Source organism: Seriola lalandi, unplaced genomic scaffold (genome assembly GCF_002814215.2).
Source record: "Seriola lalandi dorsalis isolate HSWRI2012SDOR001 ecotype SW California unplaced genomic scaffold, Sedor1 jcf7180002054387, whole genome shotgun sequence".
Taxonomy (NCBI): domain Eukaryota; kingdom Metazoa; phylum Chordata; class Actinopteri; order Carangiformes; family Carangidae; genus Seriola; species Seriola lalandi.
Genome location: NW_019524940.1, coordinates 570,455 through 594,380, shown reverse-complemented (window position 1 = coordinate 594,380; position 23,926 = coordinate 570,455). Strand labels below are relative to the sequence as shown.

Sequence of the window (23,926 nt, the reverse complement as noted above, 5' to 3'; positions counted from 1 at the left end):
GAGTGAAAACTAGAGACCGTCTTGTTTTGGCATCACACCAGCTGTGACGGCCGTTCCGACCGATGAGTACTCTGTAGTTTTTCTTACATTATTACATGAGCACTCAATACTCATGGGTCAGACCACACACATCTAGGAACTTGGCCTTCATTTTGATCTCAGCTACATACCTGTAAAGTTTGATGACTGCATCTTGCATGGTTGTGATGCTGTCGTGTTGACAAAATCTGTCCACAGACAGAAATAAAAACACCTGCCACAGTTCTCAGAACTGTTCCCGCTATAGTAGGTGTCCCCAGGAAAACATGACACACACACACACACACACACACACACACACACACACACACACACACACACACACCTCTAACAGCCCTGCTGTTGCAGCTGGTAATAATAATACCCACAGTTCCATGAAACAAGCTGTGTCATGGTTAGAAAGAACAGGAACTATCTAAGGAGAAATTAGTGGAGATATTATCCTTCTTATTTAACTTGAGCAGTGTACTGCCTCCAGTCCACTGTGCTGCTGCCCACAGTGGCTTCACAGAGAGTATTCAAACCCCTTCACTTTTTGCACACTTTGTGTTCTGAATTTAATTGTAAATGGATAAAATTGCCATTTTAGCCCATCAGTCTATATAATAACAAATGACAAAGTGAAAACGTGTTTTAGAAACTTTTGAAAATTAATTAAATAATCAAAACCCTTAATTCAGTACTTTGTAGAAGCCCCTTTGGCAGCAGTTGGCAGCTTTGAGTCTTCTTGGGTAAGTCTCTACCAGCTTTGCATGTCTGGATTTGGGCAGTTTATCCCATTCTTCCATAAGCCTGTATGATTGAGTTCAAGTAGATGGTGCAAACCCAGAAGTCACTCTGAAGGAAAGCATTAGTGACTCTAATTTGATTTGGACAGCCTCCTGTCCAGTGTAGGTCAATGAGCAGCACAGTGACATGTGCCTGATCGAAGACCAGACGGGCTGCTGCATTCTGGACCATCTGTAAGGGTTTCACTGTAGTCCTGGTGAGAGATAACCATGGCATGGACAGAGAATTTGGTTGTGGTAAGAGGTGAAGAGGTGATTTTAATATTCTGGACACATCTCAAGGATAACTTAAGCAAACAGGATGCACCTTACCACAGTTTGGAGTGCCACAGCAAAAGGCAAAAACTTCTAAAAGCATGTTTTCATTTTGTCAATATAGGTTATTGGCTTTGATTGATGGGCAAACATGGCAATTTACAACACAATAAAGTGTGTTTGTGAATATTCTCTGAAGCCACTGTTCATATGAGAAGTGCTACACTCTCAGTTGAGATTTGCCTTAAGAATAAATGTGCTTATTAAGAAAACTAATGTCACCAAACAATGCAAACAGAAATAGAACATGATTATTTATAAATATGTTTTCTCAAACCAATTTAAATGTAATTTATTACTTAATACGGAACTCTATGAAAATTCAATTTTTACTGAAAAATCCCAATTCAGATTTTCCCCTGGATTTTTGAAACCAAAAATGAGCCAGAGACATTTATATAATTTTAAAATCACACAGTTAAAGTGTAGATGGTATTTTTATAATTTGATTTAAATACAGATATCTGAATTAATAATATTTAAAATCCAGTTTTTACCCCATAAAAAACTATTGAATAAAAAAAATAACAGTACACCCTTATACAAATCATATCAGTCTCCTACCTCTCCGAGTGTGCAGAGCTCCATGATGATCCAGACTGGATTTTCTGTGATAACTCCCATCAGCTTCACAATGTGAGGATGGTCAAACTGACGCATGGTCACTGCAGGGAAAGAAGAGGGGAACAAAGATCAGTCCACAAACAGCTAGCAGGTTTTTTCTTTATTATAGGGGCCATTCTTCTGCAAACTGATGAGAATGAGTAATTATTGTCAGGTAACGTGACAAATACACACACACACACACACACACACACACACACACACACACACACACACACACACACACACACACACACACACGAGGAACTCACAAGCTTCTTGGAGAAACTTTTCCCTGACGCTGTCTGATGTTGAGTTCTTACACGTCTTCACTGCCACAGACAGAGCTGGGTTCTCCTGCAAGAAAGATAAACACCACTATTGCAACAGAAGCATCTACATTCAGCATATTCACTGTCTAATAAAGTAATTTATATTCAAGGTAACCAATAAATTAACTTACAGCTTTCTATATAGGCTTATTAAATTATACTTTAGCATATGTTTGATTTCACCTATTGAAATGAAATTATCAGAGTTTTAAGTATACCATGGTTATTGAATGGAAAGTCCATCGCATCATTTATTCTGAGACAACTACGCTGTATACGTGCAAGTGGTGGTAAGTGAGAAAAATAGTTTTACAGGGTGCGAGTGTGAGAAAAAGAGAATGAGAGGAAATGTACCGGGCTGATGTAGACTCCTTGGTGGACGTCGCCAAACTGACCCTCACCTATGCAGCGTCCCAGCTCAATGCGATCCCGCTGAATCTCATAGTCCCGGGCTAGATACATAATAAACACGGACATGAATGCACACAGATACAGACGCACAAATGAGGACAAACAGAGCAGACCTTCAGATCAAACACACATCAATGCCCACACATACACTTTTTAGTCAAGCCTTACATTTACCAAGCTTGTCAGAGTGCTTCACAAGTTTTAAAACAAGTTTTCCAGAAAATGTATTTGATTGTGACACAGTTACTGTTTTTAAGGAGATGCACCTTTGGAAACATTTCAGATCTGAGCACACAGTGTAGCAAAAACTTAATTTCATGTGTGCATCATTTTGTGTTGCCATCTTTTCTAGAGACAACAAATAATTTTAACTTATCCTGAATTTGTGGAAGTTAAATCCACCTTCCTTCTCTGACAAGCTTGGAGTCTTAGCAACAAGCATAGCTCAATGTCAACAGCATGCAACAACAGCATCAGCAAACCACAGCCAGACATGCCATGTAACACAGACAGACAACAGCCAGTAATACCCAATGTATAACATGAATTTCTATGTTAATTCAAATCTAATATGGATAAAGTCAGGTTTGTTGTATAATAGTGAAACATAACCGGCAGGGATTCAAAGCTCACAGGCTGATAAAGGACCGGTTTAACAATATCTTGGTCCAAAAGGAATTTGTACATGTTACTATGGCGAGTCAAATTTTCATTTGTACTTTCGCCATTTTTATATTTAGAACAGGAATTTAAAACAGGAATCAAAAGGTCTGTGAAATGTTGGCTGTTGAGAGGCTGGTGGTTTGCTCTGCCCGAAAAGTATGACACTGTTGACCTGACTTTGTCCATGTAATCAGCACATGGATATAACGTACATGAAGCTATACATGTCAGTTTACATTTGACAAATCTCACACTTCTCTTTTGTGATGATCGCTGTAGTAAAATGTCCGGTACATGTGCGAGTTTTAGAGACAATGATGTCAGGCAACAAGATGCCTGGGGCTAAATGTGGAAATGGGCTACAGCAGACAGTAACAAAAATGTACAGTAGGCCATAATTAATGACTTTGTGCTGTGCCTCTAAATGTCGCCCATGTAACCTGATATTTAAAAACTCAAGCTTTATATTTAAACAATGGAGTGGGACTACGCTGTTTGTAAGTGGTTTACGTTTAAAATGATACAGTATATATATATATATATATATATATATTTATATATATATGTGTGTCTATTTAAACCGTTTGGTCTCACTGCACTTCCTCTTCTAAGCCAAAGTTATACATAGGAACATGCACTGAGTCAATGAGCCTGGTTAAATGATATCTAAAAAAATGCTCTTGAATTCTTGCCATGTTCTTATTACCCTGAGCAGTAACTGGGTTTCAACGGTTGTAGGTTGCTTGTGTCATTATAGATTTTTTTTTTTTTTGAAAAATGTATCTGGAAACAGTTTGTACCACCTTGTTTTTCCCCTTAAACATTTAATATACACAACAAGATCAATGTCCAACAACTGGAACTCAGTTCTGAAGTTACCACCAGTTTAGCCGAAAAACTGACAGCACATCAAACATCAACAGAGGGGGGTCAAATCAACAGGGTACAGAAATAAATTCCGAATTTTTATTTTACAGTCGCAGGCAAAAGTAAAAAGAAAAGGATCACAACAACCACCAAATCAAAGAGCCATCACAATACAACCAAACTAATGGTACGTTCCAATCTTTACCTTGATCTAGTCCATAGTATTCTGGGAAAATGGGTTAGTGATAGGAGACAGAAATAACTAGCTGTGAGTACAGAAGGCCATACTTTATTGGTTATGAAATATTGTTACTTTAAAAATTGCCATGATTGTGGTTGTGACTGTGATGTAATGATGCTAATTTAGGGGTCCTGTTTGCCAGTTTAGGTAAAGTGTCCCTGAACATATAAAATAACTCTATATACTCTAACTCTATAATATTTAAAGCCTTTTGGTTAATTTTTGTTGTGTAGAGGAAACGAAGTAACAAAGACACACACACACACCACTGGTGACCACTTGCTAGTGTAAACAGTTCATAAAAGGAGTGTTTTAAAATGCAAACACAGCTTCAGCACTAAATGCACCCATCTTATTGCCTGGCAACCGTCTAGTTCACAAAACCAAAACAGACACTCAGAAAAACTGCTCAGACTAGACATGAGCAGCTGAATGTGACCTTTGCTGTCTTAAGTACCATCTGTCAGTGTATTGATCTGACTGGATCATTTCTTACCAAATCATTTACACATCTGTCATGTTTAACAGACTAGTAAATAGCATGTAATAATTTTTGTTTTTGCTCATTTACAGCGTGAACATCTAGCACTCTCTGTCTGTTGTTAGCACTCACTTGTTCTCTCTGTATGTGTTTCTGTGTTTAAACCTGTGACTCCACAGGAATAAAGCGAAAGCTATAATTTATGAATGGTCAAAAAGCAAAACCATGTTGGAATTTGGTTGCATGGACCAACATGTGCTTATGATACCCAGGTAGCATTTTGGGGCAGTTTAAATGGGTGTAGTTCTTTTTTTTTTTTCAATATCCCAACAACCCTGCTATGTTATTCACCTTTACGTTGTCCCAGCTGTATTTCCCATCCTTGGTGAAGGTGATATCACCCATCTTCACTGCCTCTAAATGTTGCCTATGGGGCATCATCCACTTAGAGCGTTATTGTCCAAAACCTGGTGAACAGGCAATACTCAGCAGCAACAGCAGCACAGCAGGCCCGCAGATTTACTCAAATCTCCTTTTTAAAGGTGATAATGCAGAGTGAAGTTTATCAGAAACAGCTGAAAGATATTTTAAGGCCAGAGAAGGCTCTGCACTGATGCCTAAAACCAACACAATAACATACTGTCGAACTGAACACTCATGATATAGCAGTGATGCGTGGGACGAGGAGTCTTTTGAAAACTGGTCACTGTAACGTAAACATTGTGGCAAGATGACGTGTCAATGCAGCCTTAGGAAGGAATCTTGTGACAACTCACAAATATAGCTTGCTGACCTAATAATACACAAATAGTAGTATGTGGTAAACGTGGCTTCCCCATTTATATATCATTGCGACATGTGACCACGGAAAATGTAGATTCATTCAAACATCAGCCATCCTGTTATCCACCCATCTAAAAAGAGTTCAATTCAAAGCTGAAGTCTGAGAGGATTTATGATAACACCTGATATATCATTAAATCCACCCGTACAGTGGAGAGTGGTGAAATGTTAAGAAACTGTCCTTTCTTTGCTCTGCTATTCAATAATGTTGATCTGGATTTCTGTGTTCCACCTGTGCAGTTCAATTAAATAATATAATGGTGTCGAGCAAGTGAATGATATTTTCACTTCGTATCTAAAAACAGGAGGTGAAACATTTTCACATGCAGCACTAAATGCTCCATTTGAATTTGTGGACGAGTGAACTTTAAATTGATGTCAGAAGGAAAATAGTGATAAAATGTTTTTTTTCAAAGGGGAACCGGGTTTCTCATGTGACTTTAATGTAGTGTAACAAGATCATCTATTGTCTGGTTTTGAGACAGAATTAAAAAAGCCCCACACAAAAATATTGAAGATAAGATCAAGACAAATTTGATCAGTCAAATACTTTCAAGTAGTGGAGTTGACTTGTAATACAGAACATGTGTCCTCACCCTGATCTAAACCCAACTTAACTTCAAGTGCCAAAATAGAGACACATGGATCATGTCTCCTTTAATCCTCGCTCTATCAACCAACCAGCCTTCACACCTAAACACACACGAACAAATTTTCACACACGCACACAGTATGCTATACGATCACAAACTAAGGACTGAACACCTGTCACTTTGTTTCTCCACTTGTCACATAAGCAGCCTACAATGTTTGTGTGCATGTGTGTGGCAACTTACTTGAAGGCATTGTGTAGGTGTCCTCCTCATCTATGATCTCAGCATAGTCGTCAGTTTCTGCAGAGCCAGAGCGAGGTGAGGAGGGAAGAAAAGTTACAAAGAAACATTAAGTCTCGGTTTGTGACGCAAAAAAAAGAGGCTAATCTAAAACTCCACTTTGACATGACAAGCAGAGACCCCTGGGCAGCGTTCACATTACGACATGGAGGCTATCTTCCTTGACGTCATAAAAAGCAAATGTTCTGTTATCAATACAAAAAGATTTGTATTACTAAGCTTTATATCTGCAATGATATCCCTTGTCTCTACATCAACCACCACAAGCATCGCAACTCATTAAGTTCAGTGAACACACTGTCACAGTCAAAAAAAAAAAGGAGTGAAAGTGCCAACAGTAACAGAAACACATCATCAGACAGAAGTACCTTTCCAAAAGACTGTCACCATACCTGACTCCAAACACATGCACAACAATTAAAATGTTAATGTACTACTGAACAGCTTCACACAGGCAATGAGACAGCACAGCACAATAGAGAGGGAAAGAGAGAGAGAGACACAGACGCGAGGAAAGGGGAGGGATGGAAAGTTAATTCTTTCCACAGAAACAAGTTGAAGCAAAACAGGTTGAGTCATGGATAAGGCAGAAACGGACACAGGAAGATACAAGGGGAGATACTTTACACACATACAGTACACTAAATGTGGACACAGAGCAGGAATTCCATTGTGTTACTCATTTAGGAGGGTTAATAGAAAGAATGTTGTTTACCATCGCCACTAGTGTGACCTGCAGAAGCCACATGCAGCAAGAGGGAGAAATGGGAGAGATGCATTAGTTTTACTTTAATAAGCCAGAAAAATAAAGCCAAAGATATTATCTAATGACTTCAAGGTCATTTTCATTTAATTCTGTGTAACTGTGAGTTTGTCAGAGGTCAGCAGACAGTCAGGGCAGAGGCAGTGTGACAGTGACTAAAGCTCTCCGTGGGGACATCTGGCGAGACAAGGACTCTTCACTGGACACACAGATGAGGCTTTATATGGGAGACAGGGTATGCACACATATCTATGAACCCTTTATCTAACTCTTAGCAGTTACTGTGATTCATGACATTTAGCGCAGCAGACAGAGAGGAAAACTGACAGGGGATAAAGAGACCAACAGGCAAGGAGACAGCCAGACAGGGGTTCATACCTGAGACACAAACAGCTCTGGTCCGTACTCCGTCCATCCGTTTTTCCATCCGCTTCTCATGATTTGAAACTCTGCACCAGATATGAGAAAATGATTTTTGTGATTTGGTTCACTTCTAAGCCAATGTATTCTGAATGAGCTGCCAGTTGTAGCTATGAAGATATGCGTGGAACCAGAGTAATGAAGGATCCTCCCACATCCTGTTATGTGTGCTTCCTTTTTTGTTTTTAATATAATGAACATAATATTCATTATACGGGCAATTCAAAGACTAAAATTGTATCATAAAAACTACCAAGTTTTAAACTACCACAAAACAAATTCTGAAGTGTAAAACAAATCGAGTGAAGGCACTCAATAAAAAACACAAAAGATAACAAACAAGGTTGCACTGGTTAAAGGGAGGAACTGGATGAAGTTTTCTTATGCATCACTAGAACTTTGACTGCACCCCTTTAACCCAGTCACCCCCATTTTGGTGCACCAGCCGGAAAATAATGTACCCCAAATAAAAAGATCACTGTTCTTCATGATCACAGTCATAACCCTGGTCTTCTTTAAGAGGTAAGCTTTATAACCAAAAAGTCAGAATGAGTATAAGACAAACTCAACCGATGTCACAGAGGCACAAACATGAGAGAGATTTAAGTCCTTTTTACTGTGCCTATTTTTGGCATAAAAAGGCAATATTAGGTAGTAGTAGTAGTACATTATGTGTGGAAAACTTCAAAGCCATGGCCACAAGAATGAACCAATTCTGTGTCAACATCTGCTGCAGTGATATAGGTCCAGAATCAGGAGACTTAGAGCTTTCAGAAATGTATAATTTGTCAAGCTTGTGTGAACATCAACTCCAGTACAAACCAAAACACACATTAAGTAGCGCTGCAAAGGTCAAAGTGTCCCATGGGTGGGACAGTTATTTTAAAATGTTTTAATCTCTGACAGGAAAATGACACCTTGTTTTTACTTGATAAAGGGCACAGTTAGTGTAAAAAAGACTCGGCTGACTTACTTGGGTATAGAAGGCAGAGCTCTGTCCCCCTCTGCAAAGACAGAATGAACACGAGTTACAGAATAGGACAGACCGGCTTCATGTTCGAGCAACAACATCACTGTAACCATTTCTATACTGCCATAGTTATTTTTAGAAAAGGCTAACCAAACACAGACAGGTGATTCAAAGTGACAAGTATAAAGCCTCACCAATCACAATCAGACTTGACTACTGTTTGAAAGATGGCTGACTGCAATTTCAGCCCTGTGTACCATTTATAGTATAAGGTAAAACATGTTGGGAATTGTTTTCTTTGCTTCAAGTCTACATTAAAATTAGACAAAGAAAATGCATACACACATATACACAATAAAACAACAAAATAGCACCAGTAAAGTAAAGCAAGAGATGCCATCATATCAAGATTAATTTGGGCACATAGGAGCATAAAATACATCTATGAATGGATCCATGTTCTACCTTTGTGGACTCTGACGATGAAGGAGTGAGTAGCCGAGGAGACGAGCCGACAGTATCCGTCAATCAAGTCAGCCATGTTTTCTGCTGTAGTCAGCGATGCCGTAGTGACTGTGAGAGGCTACACACACACACACACACACACACACACACACACACACACACACACACAGACACGCACAGACACAGACACACACACGCACACGCACACGCACACGGATTAGTGTAAGAGTGGGACAGAGAGTTGCTTCACAGTGACACAATGAGAGCTTTATTAGTGATAGCGTCTTCTACCAGTGCACATACACACACACTTTTACACACACAAAAACCCACACAGATACTATAGCACTGATGCACACATGCTTTTCCACTAGTGCTAAGCCTGCTGCGAACACACACCTCCTCTTGACAGACACACTCATGCTGGCGCTCAAGTGCAAATGGCAACACACGCCTTCACCCTCCCATGTACCGTCCCCCTCTTTCCCTACATGTCTTCATGTTGTTCCTCCAGTTTCTGTGGTACTACCAATACAATGTTTACCAAGCAGAGGCTACATCGTATTTGTTACACACTGTTGTTTCACAATTGGATTAAAAGCAGACAGTGCTGCAAATATGATGGGTCTGACACCATTACAAGCCAACAAAAATACAACATACACATAGTTTTGGCTCATTGTCATTTTGAAATACACGTGTTTTGGATGATTATATTGTGTTGTAGCTTAAAATGCCTCAACTCCATGTGAATCAATGGTTTAACAGCTCTTTGCCTTTCGTGATTTAATTCAAATACAACTGAATGTATTACTCTAAACTTAATATCAAAAGTCCCGGCAATGAGTGATGTTTCACAAAGAACCACCCTAGAATGGACATTGGTTTGTGTTTTTACCTCTGGAGCTCCTGCTACGTTGAGCTGCAGCATGCCTTTCCTGTCCTTCTCTTCCAAAGCAGAGTACTGGATGGACTGAACCTGGTTAAAGTTAGCTAAGTGTGTAGGCTGCAGGGACAAAGACAGATACACAGAAATATCAAAAATCACATATAACACACTGTATATGTTGGTGCCGTTCATTCAGCTCAGTGGAAATGATCTGTTCAAAAAAAAACTATAGATAATTCATGCTACAATGCAGAGGGTTGAGGTGTTTTTTTTCAAATTTTATCAGTTAGTCACATCTTTCCATTTTTAGATAAAACAATGCCAACCACAGTAATCAAAGTCTTTTAACACTACAAAGATAATATCATCAAGAGTGAATTTTTAATGTGTTTATAAAGGCCACACATGACACGACAAGCTCTGACTCATTTTCACTCAAAGATGAATTTATTAAATTAATCACTGACATTTTGACAGTCTGTCTTAATTAAGGTGGAATGTAATAACTCAATCTAAGCACTGGAGTTATGGGTATGCAGCTGTGGTCACCATAGCGAGCACCACCTTAGTGCAGCTGTGCGGTTTTCATAAAGTCACTTGGTGATCACACATCTGGCTTTTAGCCCATAGTGTTTGTTTTGTTTCTAAAACTACCAAAAAAATTTTAAGCATTTCAAGACCCCTCTCCACTTGGACAGCTGAGGAGACCAGAGAAAACCTGTGTGTTAAGGAGGCCAGATGAACCAGCAGAGGGCAGTATGGGTGGTTGCCACTGTGCCCTTGCAGTGATCTTTAATAAAAGCACACAGTATACAGTAGGGAAAGGATTCAGCATTTTTTTTTTTTTTTGAAAGAAAGCAAATTTTGAAATGGTTACATATTTACAGATTGATAAAAGATAGATCTTCCACGATGAGTTTCTGTCCCACTCTTACACTAATAGGTGTGTGTGTGTGTGTGTGTGTGTGTGTGTGTGTGTGTGTGCATATTCACCATTGAGCCCTTATCTGTGAGGTAGCTGATTCCTTCCTCTGGTCCGATAGCTAACTCTACTGATATTACCCAACTAGACTGGAGAGAGAGAGAGAGAAAGGGAGAGACAGTGGAAGAAACACAGCATTAAAGTAGATGTCATATTTCATCATATCATCTGCTTTATTAACTGAACACAGTGCTGGCAAAAATGTAATATTGATAGTATAATATATATCTAAATATTCTCATCTACTTTCTATTTTCTATCTATTACATCAAATGTCCTCTAGGACAGAGGGTTGTTTGCACACAGCAGATGACAGTGATAATACATTGCTGTAGAGAATAGTATAATACAAACCATACAGTGACACTTGAGCATGAATGTGGAACAAATGCAAAAACTGCATTTGCAAACCTCTCCTTGTATCGTTGTGTCAAGCCGTTTAAATTAAAGATGAAACTCCACTTTGCATCTTTTCTAGCCTGTGCATGCTAAACTGGCTCCAACCTCCCACCCTCAAGACTTTGAATATATTTTACAGTACTGAAATTGCATGAATGAGCTTCTTTCTATTCATCTTTACATGCTACATTATCTCTATGAATTAAGTGTCGCCCTACCCCTAAAGCACATTTGAAGCACTCCTTGTCGAAGCGGTAGATGGGGGAGAGTATCTCAAAGAACTTGTGGATGCTCTGTTCATCGTTGAGGTTAGCAAACTGCTTAAAGGTCTGCTGGATCTGCTTACGAAGAGTCTTTGCCTGACAGAGAGTGGGGAGAAGGAAGAAAGCATTAAGTCTTTCTGGAAGAAGGTTGGTTCAGAGCCAAAAGATGCACAACAGACAACTGACAGGGTGAGTGACAACAGGAGGTTTAACTTAATTCCAGACAATCAGATAATCAGACATTCAGCCAGAGATCCATTCAGTCATCATGTTGGTCTTCCTGCCAGTCGGCCGGTCGCTCAGTCAAATAGCTATTGGCTCATCCAGCCGACTAAGCAGGACTAGGATTCCCAGAGAAATTTCTGCCACTGTCACTTCTTTTATCAGACAACTTAAACCATAAAATGGAAGGCCCTGACCAGATAGAGAGATAAAAAGCACTGACCCTGTTTCTTCATTAAGAGTGGTTTAACCTCACCTTGAGAGAGTCCAGCAGGCTTTTGGGGAAGAACCTTCTCAAACCAACATCTTTCCTAAAAAGACAGACAGCATCATAACATTTATGTTTGAGTAGCTGAAGTTTACTTTCACACAATTTCTTTAAAATACATTAAATTTAAATAATAATAATATGATTTACAGCGTGGACCAAATTATATCAATCTTACTCTAGTAGTTCGTAGTTGGATTTCTTATCCAGGGCGTTGCCTGGCATCTCTCTGAAGAACCTCCTGAATAATTCACAGAGAGAAGGAGATATACGTTGTACAAACAGGATTAAACGATAATAAGATTAATTTTTGTCATTATTGTGGCATAGGAACAATTGTGTGTGTGTGTGTGTGTGTGTGTGTGTGTGTGTGTGTGTGTGTTTTTGTGTGTGTGTGTGTGTGTCTGTGTTTTTCTTACCTAATTTCCAAACAGCCCAGTTTCAAAGCAACATCTTGATCCACCTGATCAGCTATATGTTGCATGTAATCACTCTTTACCTGGAGAAACACATTGTAGAAGCCCAACATTTTATAACAGTACTGTACAGATAAAATTTACTGAAACTTAAATGCATTAAATGTAAAATGTGTTGTCTTGTGTAGTGTTCCCATGTAAGAGCGGAGTGAAGGATATCAGTGAGGTATCTGTCTCAAGGTATTCCTGCCTTGATAGATGTAAAAGTGATGGAGGAAGTGACAGAGCAGATGATATACAGAAGAGACAGGTTCAAGAAAATAATACATATCATGATAAACAAAATGTTTTTGTTTTTTTTATTTAGTGGTATTTCTCAAGGAGGAACCTTTTCTATCTCCTCTTTTCCTCATGTTGTCTCACCTGGTGATAGAGGTAGTTGAGAGAGGGTTTGTCTTCAGAGAAATGGCTGAGGTAACCTTTAGGAAGGTACCGCATCCGCAACTCATACCTGAGAATGACAGAGACAGTTTGGATGAATAACCACACAGTATTCTCTTACACGCACACGCACATCTACACATACACAAGCACACATAATGAAATAACCCGCAGCATCCAAATTCAATGCCCATCTGAGGCATAAAAACAGAAGGAGTGTGCTTACTCATACATACAGCTGACGCATACACAGACCTCAGTGCATATTAAAGCCCACACTCTGGCACAGTTTGAGGTGTAGAAGAAATGAAAGACACGACAACCTCAGCTGTCAAAAACCCATCATTTTTTTTTTTCCGTTAGAAACCTAGTATGTGTTGGTCTGAAAAACCTGGGGCATTATTTATGCAAGTGACCAAGTGCTGTTTACTGAACAACAAATTGGCATTTTTTTTAACACTTTCCTTCAGGTTGGATACAGCTTTCTCAAAAATGTCAAATTGATTTTTGCCTCTAACTGGCCAATGCAAACGACTTAGCTTGGTCGGAAAACTGACATGGTTACATGAGTCGATACACACAATATCCGCAGAATTGTGGCATTTCACAGTGTCGGTGGAGCACAGTAAATGTTGAAGAAAATGTTTGTAGTAGTCCTACCGATCTAATGGCATTTACAGTAATAGTTCCTGATCAGATAAGTCACACACCTAATTCAGGCATAATGTATAAATATATTGTATATCATCAAAAGGATGTTATTTTTGTGCGATGACACAGCTGCAGCAAACACAGATGTGCCTTATTGAGCAAAATGTCTCTTGCGCCATCGTCACAGAGAGGTTAAAGTATGTGTCAGCGACAAAAGAGGATCCATGGATCTGGCACATTCTGTGTCTTGCTCAAAGTCACTTCAGTGGGATGGCTGGCTGCCAACACAGTAGCTTAAAGTTGAAAGATTCCCTTTCTACTCACTATGTTACTGTCGGGTGGCACATTGAGACGTGGTTTCATATTTTGCTGACAGTGAACTAACTGAACGTGATAACCTTGTAATGCCATAAAGCATAATGAGATTCCTGCTGTTACACTTGCCAGTTAGCTGTGTCACAGGAAGTATCCAGATGGGCCATCATTGTTTATAGTCGCATATTATTTTATGACTGACATATTGCAGTGACTACAGCTGAGAGAAATGGGTCAGGAGAGTAGTGCGCTGAGCTGCTGTGATGCTACAGGCCTGTAGTTAGATAACAAAGGAAATCAAGGTTGAGGACACAATGAATAAAACATCCCCGTTCTATAATGAATGAACCAAAAAGAGTGTGAGAAGAGAGAAAATTATGCATGTTTGAGAGAAAAGAGAGAGCTGGATAAGAAGAAAAAGAAGACACAGATGCGAGAGATAAGAGAAAAAGGGATGGGGAGAAAGATCAAAGCGGAAAGGAGTGACTGCGAGTGCACGAGACAGAATGAGAAAGCATGCGAGGGAGTGAGAGAGGAGTGAGATAGAGTCAGTCCATCCCCTGGGCTACTGCTGCTGTTCTAACAATAGCTTGGCAGAGGCAGAAGCTCCTGTGGGCTCGCAGCTCCACCGCCCTCCGAGGCAGAGCTGCAACAACTGGCAGAGCTGCTCTGCTGCATGTTAGTGGTGTGAACAACTGGTTCATTTTGAATTCATTTCAATTTTAATGACTTTGGGTGTAACACATTAAATGCAGGACAATGGACTGAATTGTAAGAAGAGCTGTTAACAATATCAACTAGGTATGGCTAAGTGCCGGCACAGTTAGACTGTATATTGAAAATGGAGAGAGCTGCTTTCAAATCACGAGCAGCACAAAAAACCAATGAATATTCTTTCATACAGAAAAGCAGATTAGGCAACTGCATCAAATAAATGTCTTGAGTAAGGCTGAACAATCATAATTTAAAGAACTGCTCATTGCATACAGGCTTATGTGCTTGTGCAATGACGTCACCTTGACCAGATGAATTTAGGTAAATGCCATAAACCCTTTAATCATTGTTGCTATTAACTCCTTGTATTTTCCAGATATGGATGAAACATGTCATATAAGGACTTTTAAATCTCAAGAAAATCAAGACAGGGGCCACAGTAAAGGGGGGAACTCAATATTAAATACTTGCTTGTAATATTTTTTACTGCTTGTATACAGCGTGTTTCAGGTCTTGGACTTTGCTTTATTGAAAGTATAAAATGATTTCATTGGGACCATATGTTATGTAGCTGTAACTTGTAAGATGGGCTTAGTAAAATACTGTTGGTTGGCAGGTTTGTAGCTTAAACAAGTGTAGCTTCTGTACAGTGGAATAGGCCATTTGTAAAGATGACATGTTCATTGTAATGATCTGCTTTGTGTTCTCCTCTGAGGAGGAAGGAACCCTCCTGATAACCTAGAAGTATGAACCCACAGCTACCTAATATCATAATCAACCACAAGTGGGACTGCAACATCCAGACCTGCTCACTGATTTGAGCACACTGTCTATGCACACACATAAACACTCCTCGTGAGACAAGGGAAGAAATAGGGCGTGGGAGCAGACAGCGAGTGTAAAACACTGAATGCAGTTCTACCTCCACTCCTCCTGGGGGTGCTGTTTCTCATATTTCTCTCTGACGTGAGACACACCCAAATCAGGGTGTAACCAATGGAGAGCATCAGAGTGCAGATGGGTGAGACGGAGGCCCAGAGATGACACACAGCGCAGTTTATGGATCTCTGCTATCTTCTGGATAACACCCTGTTAAATCAACGGTAAATAAAGGAGAAAGTGAGAGGCAAGGACTTAATGAAGATGAAGGCATAGAAAAGTAAGGAATGTTTGTGTGTCTTACCCTGACATCTGTAGCATCTCCATGCCTGATATTACTAGCCCAGGTACATGGTTCACTATTTGTCTCAAAGTAATGGAAGATCTTGAGAACCCGGTCCATGGAGCCTGGGGGCCGCTCAAGGCCTCCAGCAGAGCTCCCGGTACCAACACCAGGACCACCAGGCATCCCGGACCGGGATTTAACCCCACAACCACCCGCTGCGGAGTGATTAAGGTTGGGCTCCAAGTAGGAAGACGACGCCATGCCTGACTCAAATGCTCCTGCTGGGGCTAACTTGCCGTCATATTCTGAAAAAGAGAGAGGGATAAACAGAAGACAGGTCAAAACGTGAATCCTTGGTTTACTCGTATTTTGCGAGGGGAGCCTTACACAGAAAAGATGGGGGGACGGACATGTTTAAAAAAAAAAAAGAAGAAGGTGATTATGGTTTGTAAAAAAAACTTTCGTCTGACTACTGAAACAGTAAAACACCCACTCAAACACCAGCCTGTCAATCATGCTGCACTTTACACATTTTTCATGACACGAAACAGGTTACATTAATAATTGTAAAGATGTAAAAGAGAACTCATGCACAACAAATCCAGGTGGAAAAGAGATAATAAGACTGTGACAACACAGCAACACTCAGACAACAAATAACTGTCATACGAGAGCGGGGAAACATGCACACTTGCATATACTGCATGATAATGACTGAGCTTGTGTGTGAGCATGAGGAGGGGTCAGTCAGTCATTCAGTCGGTAAATGAGTCAATATAAACCAGCAAAATACTGATGCAAGGTCTTTTTAGATGGACTTAATGGACTCACAGTGCAACATAAATCAGGTGAGTTTCAATAAATAAATCCTCAAACAGTGGTCAACACTGAGGTCAGACTGGCAGGCCAACTGCTTTATCACCTAGGAAGTCAGTGTGGTCAAGCAATAGGTTTAACAGCAAGCCACTCACACAGACTCCAGTCACCCAGCCTGATCATTCAGTCCTACCTGCAGTGCAGGGGCCAACAGGTACAAGCCATACTTTAGTCTTTCTGAAGCACATTTACCCCTCCCTGCCTGTGCGGCTGCTCGGCTGCAATCTGGTGGTTCCTAAAATCTGGCAAGACACACTAAGGTCTGCTGTGGGAAGATTGCTAAATTGTTCTGGACACACTGGAGTTGACTGGGAGTGGCTCTGGCTCATGTTACAGAAGCCTTTCCAAATAAGGATGCCCTGATCTGACTTTTTCTCTCTTGATACAGATTCCAATTTCTCAACTCAGAGAGCTGTCTCTGTTTCTCAAATCTAAATTAATTTTTATGTCACGTTAACATGAGAAAGTCATTGCTGTGGTGCTGTGACAAATGTAACCGATTTCATAGTGACACTGACAAATATACAGTATTTAATGTTAATCTGTAAAGTCTGGCCGATACCCAGCTGGTCAATATCTGCCCTGATACCGATCAGGCAGAATCGAGGATCTCTAAAAATGCTGCAGAACTTAAAAAAATGCAAACCAGAACTAAGAAAATCACAGGCAAAAACCATCCTGCGACAAATTCTTCCCGTTTTCTTTGCCTCCTTTTCACCTATTTATGCTTTTTTTCGAAGTTGTTTATCTACAGTTCACTTCTGCTGTAGTTTCATCTTCACACATCTTTTCCTTGTGCAAGACACACACTCTGCAGCTTCCTGTGTCACACTGTGACATCCTGGATATCCCAGCAGGCTTTGTTGAGTCATCATCATATCAGTGACTGGTTTCAGCTGACTGTGAATTCTGGCTGTTATGTGGTGACAAAAGTAAAATGAATCTGAGAATAATTTAATGGCTCATTTCCAGTATGGTGGATGTTATCGACAACAAATAACTTTCCAAAATACCTGTCCTATAAACCATGACCTATAAAATTGTGATCTGCATCATCGTCTACCAGGTTATTCAACACTCTAAGATCTGTTTATTTTTACTGGATGATTTATTGTATCCACCAAATATAGAGACAATAAACACGACTGACAGTTACTGTCACCCCAGGTTGTTTCAATACTTTACTGCAGCAAGCAAAAAAAATCTTCTTTTTTTAACATCACATCACTACATTCAGCATTTTTCTGTTTTATGCTCAGGTCACGGCCAGAACACTTCATACTGAGGAAAAAAGGAAGAAAGAAACAGGCAGAAATATGGAGACTGATCTAGGGAAAGTTGGCTCAGCACTTTTAACAGCTTGACCTACAGTTGCCTCTTCAAAGACAGCAAGTAAAGTACATGCCATGTGCGTGTGTATGCGCGTGTGTGTGTGCATGTGTGTGTGTGTGCGCACAAGGACTGCAACAGAAGTGTAAAGCAGGACATTATGCATCTAATAACTTGACTCAGCATTCTCCTGTAAGAACTTGCTATATCAGTACTGTGTGTGTATAAAACTATGGGTGTGTGCATAAGTCCGATACACATTATTACATCTACAGACGCCTGCAGAGACATTGTGCTAGTTTTCTCATTTAGTCTTTACTGTCATGCTTGTTTCCTCATCACATCCATATTATCACACTTTTCTTATTGTTATAAACCTTTTTGTTACTATTGTTTCATTGTTTTATGAATCAGTCGCATGTTATTGTTGTTCTCCGTAATCTCTGATTGAGATGCATGTATACTTTGCAGAATCCGTAGAATTAACTAATGATTTGTTTTTATCTTATGTGTGAAAGTGAGCTCATACTGAAGATTTGATGATTAGAAGTCAGTGTGTAATGGTCACAGACATGGCCATAGACCCAACAGACCCTCATTCAAGGCTTTAATACAACAGACAAGTGCAGATCAAATTACAAATGTCCCTCTTAGAGAATTACTATCATCATCCAATTAAAATGATACTACAGTACTTTGGCTATGACATTACTGGATTATAAAGTGGCTTGTCACAATCCCTAAATAGTGTGCTGCTACTATAAGTCCATTAACAATACCACTACATCATCTTATTTTCACAATAACGACTGACTCTCTATCTGATGAAACCTATCACCATCATGAACACCTTGAAAATTGAAACAGAACGAACGAGCCTGGCTGTGTGTATTTGCTGGGAGTGCTTCAAGTTCCAAGGCTTTCCGACCTTCACCTTGCATTATAATGTGCATTTCTTTTAAGTTTTGAACGATCTTAGTGAAGATCAGTGCTGCATTTAAAGGGAAGGAAGTTTGAACTATGAATTACTTCAGTACTGTTGTTTGCACTGTCTTTGCTGTAAAGGCGCAATAATCTATTGGATAACATTATTCCAAAAATGCCCAAGCTTCTGGCCCAGTATGAGTTTTTTTTATTTCTAATGACTATGCTAAAAAAAAACATACACAGATTCATTTTCTGATTAATCTAATATCTTAATACAATATGGTGCACAGCAGATTATTTTATTTTGATGAAGTATTCCAAAAATAATCACTTATATATCACATTATGCCCAAAACTAACTACATCTGATCTCAAAAACCCAAACCCTGACCATGTTGTGTTGTTGTTTCAGCATCACATCCTACTGTCCTTGGTGCTTCTGCTGCCAGGTTTTGTGTTCGGTGGATATTTTGTTGTTTCTTGTAGAAAATGTAACTGAAAAACATCAACCACACATACTAAAAATTATGTTGCCTAAAAAACTAACTCACTGCAATTCTTTTAAGGAGTACACCAGTGTTCGCTGTACAATTTGGGGTTAATGATAAAGTCATCAAAATATGCTCTGTGGAAAACCCTGTCCAGAATGTACACATGTTGTGATACAATTGCCCCGGTTGTTTTAACAGCGCTAGCTCTAGCTTTCATGCCTCCTCTCAGAGGGGCCTGTTAAAAAATGTATTGGGGACATTACTTTGACTGCAACTCATTTTTAAAATAGAAGCAGTTTCGCCAGAGGAGCTACCACAGTCACAAACCACAGGCAGCCATCTGCTACTGCTCACTCACTCAGTAATCAGATTAGATATTAAGCACTCTAATATTGTAACACAACACTGCATACACTGACACAAAACAAAATAGTGCAGCAAAATCACAAACACATAACTTTAACCTACATACTACATACAGCTTAATGAAATCCTATTAGAGAAGGCAGCATACCTACAGTACATTTAAGTGCACTCGTACAGCTACTTTATGCTGTAAATACTGTTATATCACACATACCTAGGACATGCAGTAAAAGTGTGTTTAGCTGTTCCTCAGTAGCATTTCTCAAGAGTTTGTGTTTGTGTACATATGGCCCAAAATCACAAAAGCTACCCACTAGTATGCTATGGAATCTATATTATGTAACTGTAGGTTAGATTAATATCTTATTGGACGTACGTTGTTTTGCTTAATTTTATCTGACATTGACTGGAAAGTCTGTTGGGTTTGGCTAAAAACATTAAAAAAAAGCATAAAGGACATAAAGCTATATTCCTAAACACAACTTCTTGAGCGGATCAAAGATTTCAGGCAGTTTTTTAGTTCTTTGATAACATCCAGCAGGGAAAGCTCCCACACCTGGGTCTGTGAAGTTGGCTGCTAAACAGCACTGCATTCTTCTGCATTATGCCACATTATATTCCTTATCCTTTACCCAACTGTATGCATTGCAAAATCACATTTAGGGCACCATAATATATGAATCTAAAGGCACATTAATTACCGTTTTAAATATAGGTCCATTACACAACACCAGACAAATGAAACCATTTCTCATTGCACCAATTTCTACTCGACATAACTGCAGCAAATCCCCACTTTCATGCCCTCAGCCTCACAAGGAGAGGAATCAAATCAACTAGGCCATGCAGGCAGCCAAGAGGGGAGCAGGCGGCTGCCAGGACCACCACCCCCTCTCTCTCAGTGGGGCTCCACTGACTGACACTCAGCTTGTCAAACCACAGAAGGCTGGAGTTGAGCTCTGTCCCGTAGCAGTAACAGAAGGACGGTTTATCTCCTCGTCTAACTGGTATCTGGGTTACTGAGGTTAGCACAATCCTGGGGGAGCCTAGGCCTCCGTGTTTTTCACCATCTCTTTCTCTTGTTCCTCACTTTTTTTATCCCTCCCTTCACATCTTTCTTTCCAAAGCTTGCATCTTGTCCCCTCTTTCTCTCCCCCACATCCCAAATCTCCTACTTTCTCTCCTTTCTGCATCTCTCTCTTCATCTACAACTCTTTCCTTCTCTCCCTTTCTTAATCTCCTCCTGTCGCTCATCTCACATGCTCACAGACCTTTTAGTTCCTGCCTTCACATCTCCATTTGATCCTTCTGTCCTATTGAACCACCTCTCTTCCTTCCTCCCTCTCATCTTTCTCTCGTCCTCAAACAATTTCCTCTGCCCTCCCCCTCTCCCTCTCCCACACTACTCCTCTCTCTGACTCTCTCTCTCTACTGTCTTCTGTGCCAAGGATGCGCATTATCTATACCAGGGGACTCAGAAGAAAAGGCTTGAAGTCTAAACACTGGTTGTATATCTAGACACATATGTGATATACTATGTGACTACACAATGCTGGTCCTAATGCCACTTCCATATAAATACAAAGCAAGGAACAAGTAAGTGTGTGTGTGTGTGTGTGTGTGTGTGTGTGTGTGTGTGATCTGAGCTGTTCCAGTGTCATCAAAGCTTCCAGGATGACTTATAGCCACCACTTCCCAACACACTCTTACTCTCCAACATAGAGCTCATTATAACTGTAACCCTGGCAAATGAACTGATAAGAATTCAGTTGTTTTTTTCAGATGAAAGCTTAAGGCTTAAAGGCTTCAGTATGGTTTCTTCCCCACACTGCTCTTTGACATCAAATCAAGAGTTGTATACATGGTGTCCCATGGATAGACAAGTTACGCACTCACAGTTTTAATAACCTAGTAGGTTCTCAAAGAAAGTTGAATAGTCGGTTATGAACATTATTAGTCGTGACTGTAACTGGACCATGTCTCTCATAAGTAATGACAGACAGGACAGAAACAAGGAGTTTTTTAGTGCATTCTGAGTCATGATCAAAACCTCTCCCACACCCCAGAGTCTGATTCAGACTTCATGAAGCAGAAAATATAACTCAGGTAAACTAAGTAAGGAACCAACTGACAAAAACTGTAGCTGTAGCAGTGAAAGAAGATGTTTCCAGACATAATGGGACACTGTGAACAAACATGAGAAATCATGACAGTAAACAACAACATATTCATCCACACCTTTGTCTATTTTCTAGTGCTGAACTTTGAATTCAGTTTGTATGTGGCATGTTTGTATTGATGTCTTGGTTAGTACATACTTGGTAGGGGGTGCTGTGCGTAGATGCAAGCCCCTTTGCTCCAGCAGAGAGGGATGCAGCCGCTGTTCTCCATTTGTTCTGTAGGGTGGGCAATCCCAGGTCTGGCCACAGGGCCCAGACAAAACTGCTGGGCCCCAAAAACAGCATAGAGCCAAGGACTAAGACTGGCTCCTGATCTGGTTTGTTGCAACTATGGAAAATTGTTTGTATGTAAATTTCAATAAGTTGGGGATGAACAAGAAAAGATATCCAAAAACTTAGAAAGTGGGATTTGCTGTGCTGGTACCTGGACTGTCATTGGTCTCAGGGATGATAATATCCATTGCGCAACGTTTAGCCACAAGACAGCCACAGGAAATGCAACAGAAAAAAAAAATCAATCAAAGCCAGTGTCCCAAGGCTGTAAGTGACTCCAGTAAAGCAGAGAGCCCACTAAGAGGAAACAGAAGATGTCAAATATCCTTTGTACTGTAAAATGTGGTGACACAGCAAGTAACCCGACAGGAGGAGAGAATACCAGTCCGTGACTATCTATGCTCTAGCAGCCGCTCCACTCGACATCTATCATCAGGGTCCAAGTCCAGCTGATAGTGATGCTCCAAATGTTTTCACCTTTAAATAACACTGAGATAAAAGGTCTGACTCAGCTCCTCACAATGGTCCAGCCTGTAGAAATGATACAAATCAAACTTGAGCTGAAGGTTAGGCCTTCTTTTGCTCTTTGCATATACTAAAAAAAAAAACCTGCACATACAGAATCTGGTGCAGGAATCCAAACCGATCACAAGACTGCACCTCGCTCCTCTACATCTTGTTGAAACATCAAATTACTTTGTGACTTGTGGAAGTGGCTTGGGGTCCCGGTCTTAGTAATCAATCTGTCCCAATTTATCTCATGACCTTTATCCCATCAAAATATCTTTCCTTTACCATTGTGCAATGTGATAGATGATGATCCCTGTAAGGCAGGTCCTTTTTTTTTTTTTTGCTGCTTCACTTGTGGGAGACTAAGCCCTTATGGGTGGTGAGGATTCAGTTGCTCAAGGACACTTCAGCGGAGTGTAAGCTTCACAAAACAGACATTCAAGCCTGTAGTTGGGGGATGATTTCTCTACCCATTAGGCTATCCTGCGGTCCAATAAATCCACACAAAATATCAAATTCAGGTCTTCTGCGTGCAGCTGCTGATCCAATTAATCAATCCTTGAAGTGAAATTCAAAGAAGGCAGCTTCTTGCAGTCATAAATCTCAGGTCGCAGGTTACAAAATAGCACTGACAGCCCTTGTTGCCAAAGTAAGACTCCATGTAATTACATCAAAGAACTATTTTCCAAGAAAGGTCATTTGCTCTGTAAATCCACAATGTTGTCTAAAGGAGATGGCAAGACGGATGAGAAAAAGAAGAGACTAGCATCACTGAAGAAAGAGATGAAAATGTAGGGCAAAGAGGGGCGTAGAGAAATGGAGCATAGTGAGCGGGAGGTAGAGGTAGATGAGAGTGACCGACGCAGGAGGGAAAAAGGAGAGGAAAGAAGGATGTAGAGAGGAGGAAAAGGAGACAGGGAGAGATCAAAAAAGAAAGACAGAATTGAAAAAAAATTGTGAATTAGAAAGGGAAAAGAGAAGATATAAAGGGAGCGGGATGAAGAGAGAAAGCGGAGAAACCCCAGGGAGAAGTGGAGCCTCACATCCTCCAAAGCTTGCTCTGAGTCTGCAGGAGTTAACCAGGTCAGAGCAGGTGTCTGATGTCAGAGAGAGACATAAAGTGACAGAGACCTGAAGGGTGAGATTGAGAAAAAA

General features: G+C 40.2%; 1 protein-coding gene across 6 annotated transcripts in view; it reads right to left on the bottom strand.

The window, feature by feature from the left end:
• LOC111657213 (focal adhesion kinase 1-like) overlaps positions 1-23,926 on the bottom strand; it is a 62,946-nt gene that overhangs the window by 26,552 nt on the left and 12,468 nt on the right. For 4 of the 6 annotated variants that reach the window (XM_087174833.1, XM_087174834.1, XM_087174832.1 and 1 more), the window contains exons 3-20: positions 15,838-16,124; positions 15,577-15,743; positions 12,957-13,044; positions 12,537-12,616; positions 12,296-12,358; positions 12,106-12,160; positions 11,583-11,723; positions 10,977-11,054; positions 9,993-10,100; positions 9,095-9,212; positions 8,633-8,663; positions 7,618-7,688; positions 7,192-7,209; positions 6,420-6,476; positions 4,224-4,244; positions 2,432-2,529; positions 2,018-2,102; positions 1,707-1,807 (exon numbers count right to left, since the gene is read on the bottom strand). In XM_087174833.1, the coding sequence (XP_087030959.1) occupies positions 1,707-1,807; positions 2,018-2,102; positions 2,432-2,529; positions 4,224-4,244; positions 6,420-6,476; positions 7,192-7,209; positions 7,618-7,688; positions 8,633-8,663; positions 9,095-9,212; positions 9,993-10,100; positions 10,977-11,054; positions 11,583-11,723; positions 12,106-12,160; positions 12,296-12,358; positions 12,537-12,616; positions 12,957-13,044; positions 15,577-15,743; positions 15,838-16,080 (1,623 nt within the window). In that variant the 5' untranslated portion in view covers positions 16,081-16,124. The remainder of the gene's footprint in view (positions 1-1,706; positions 1,808-2,017; positions 2,103-2,431; positions 2,530-4,223; positions 4,245-6,419; positions 6,477-7,191; positions 7,210-7,617; positions 7,689-8,632; positions 8,664-9,094; positions 9,213-9,992; positions 10,101-10,976; positions 11,055-11,582; positions 11,724-12,105; positions 12,161-12,295; positions 12,359-12,536; positions 12,617-12,956; positions 13,045-15,576; positions 15,744-15,837; positions 16,125-23,926) is intronic. The other 2 variants (XM_087174836.1, XM_087174837.1) reach the window with 2 other exon arrangements.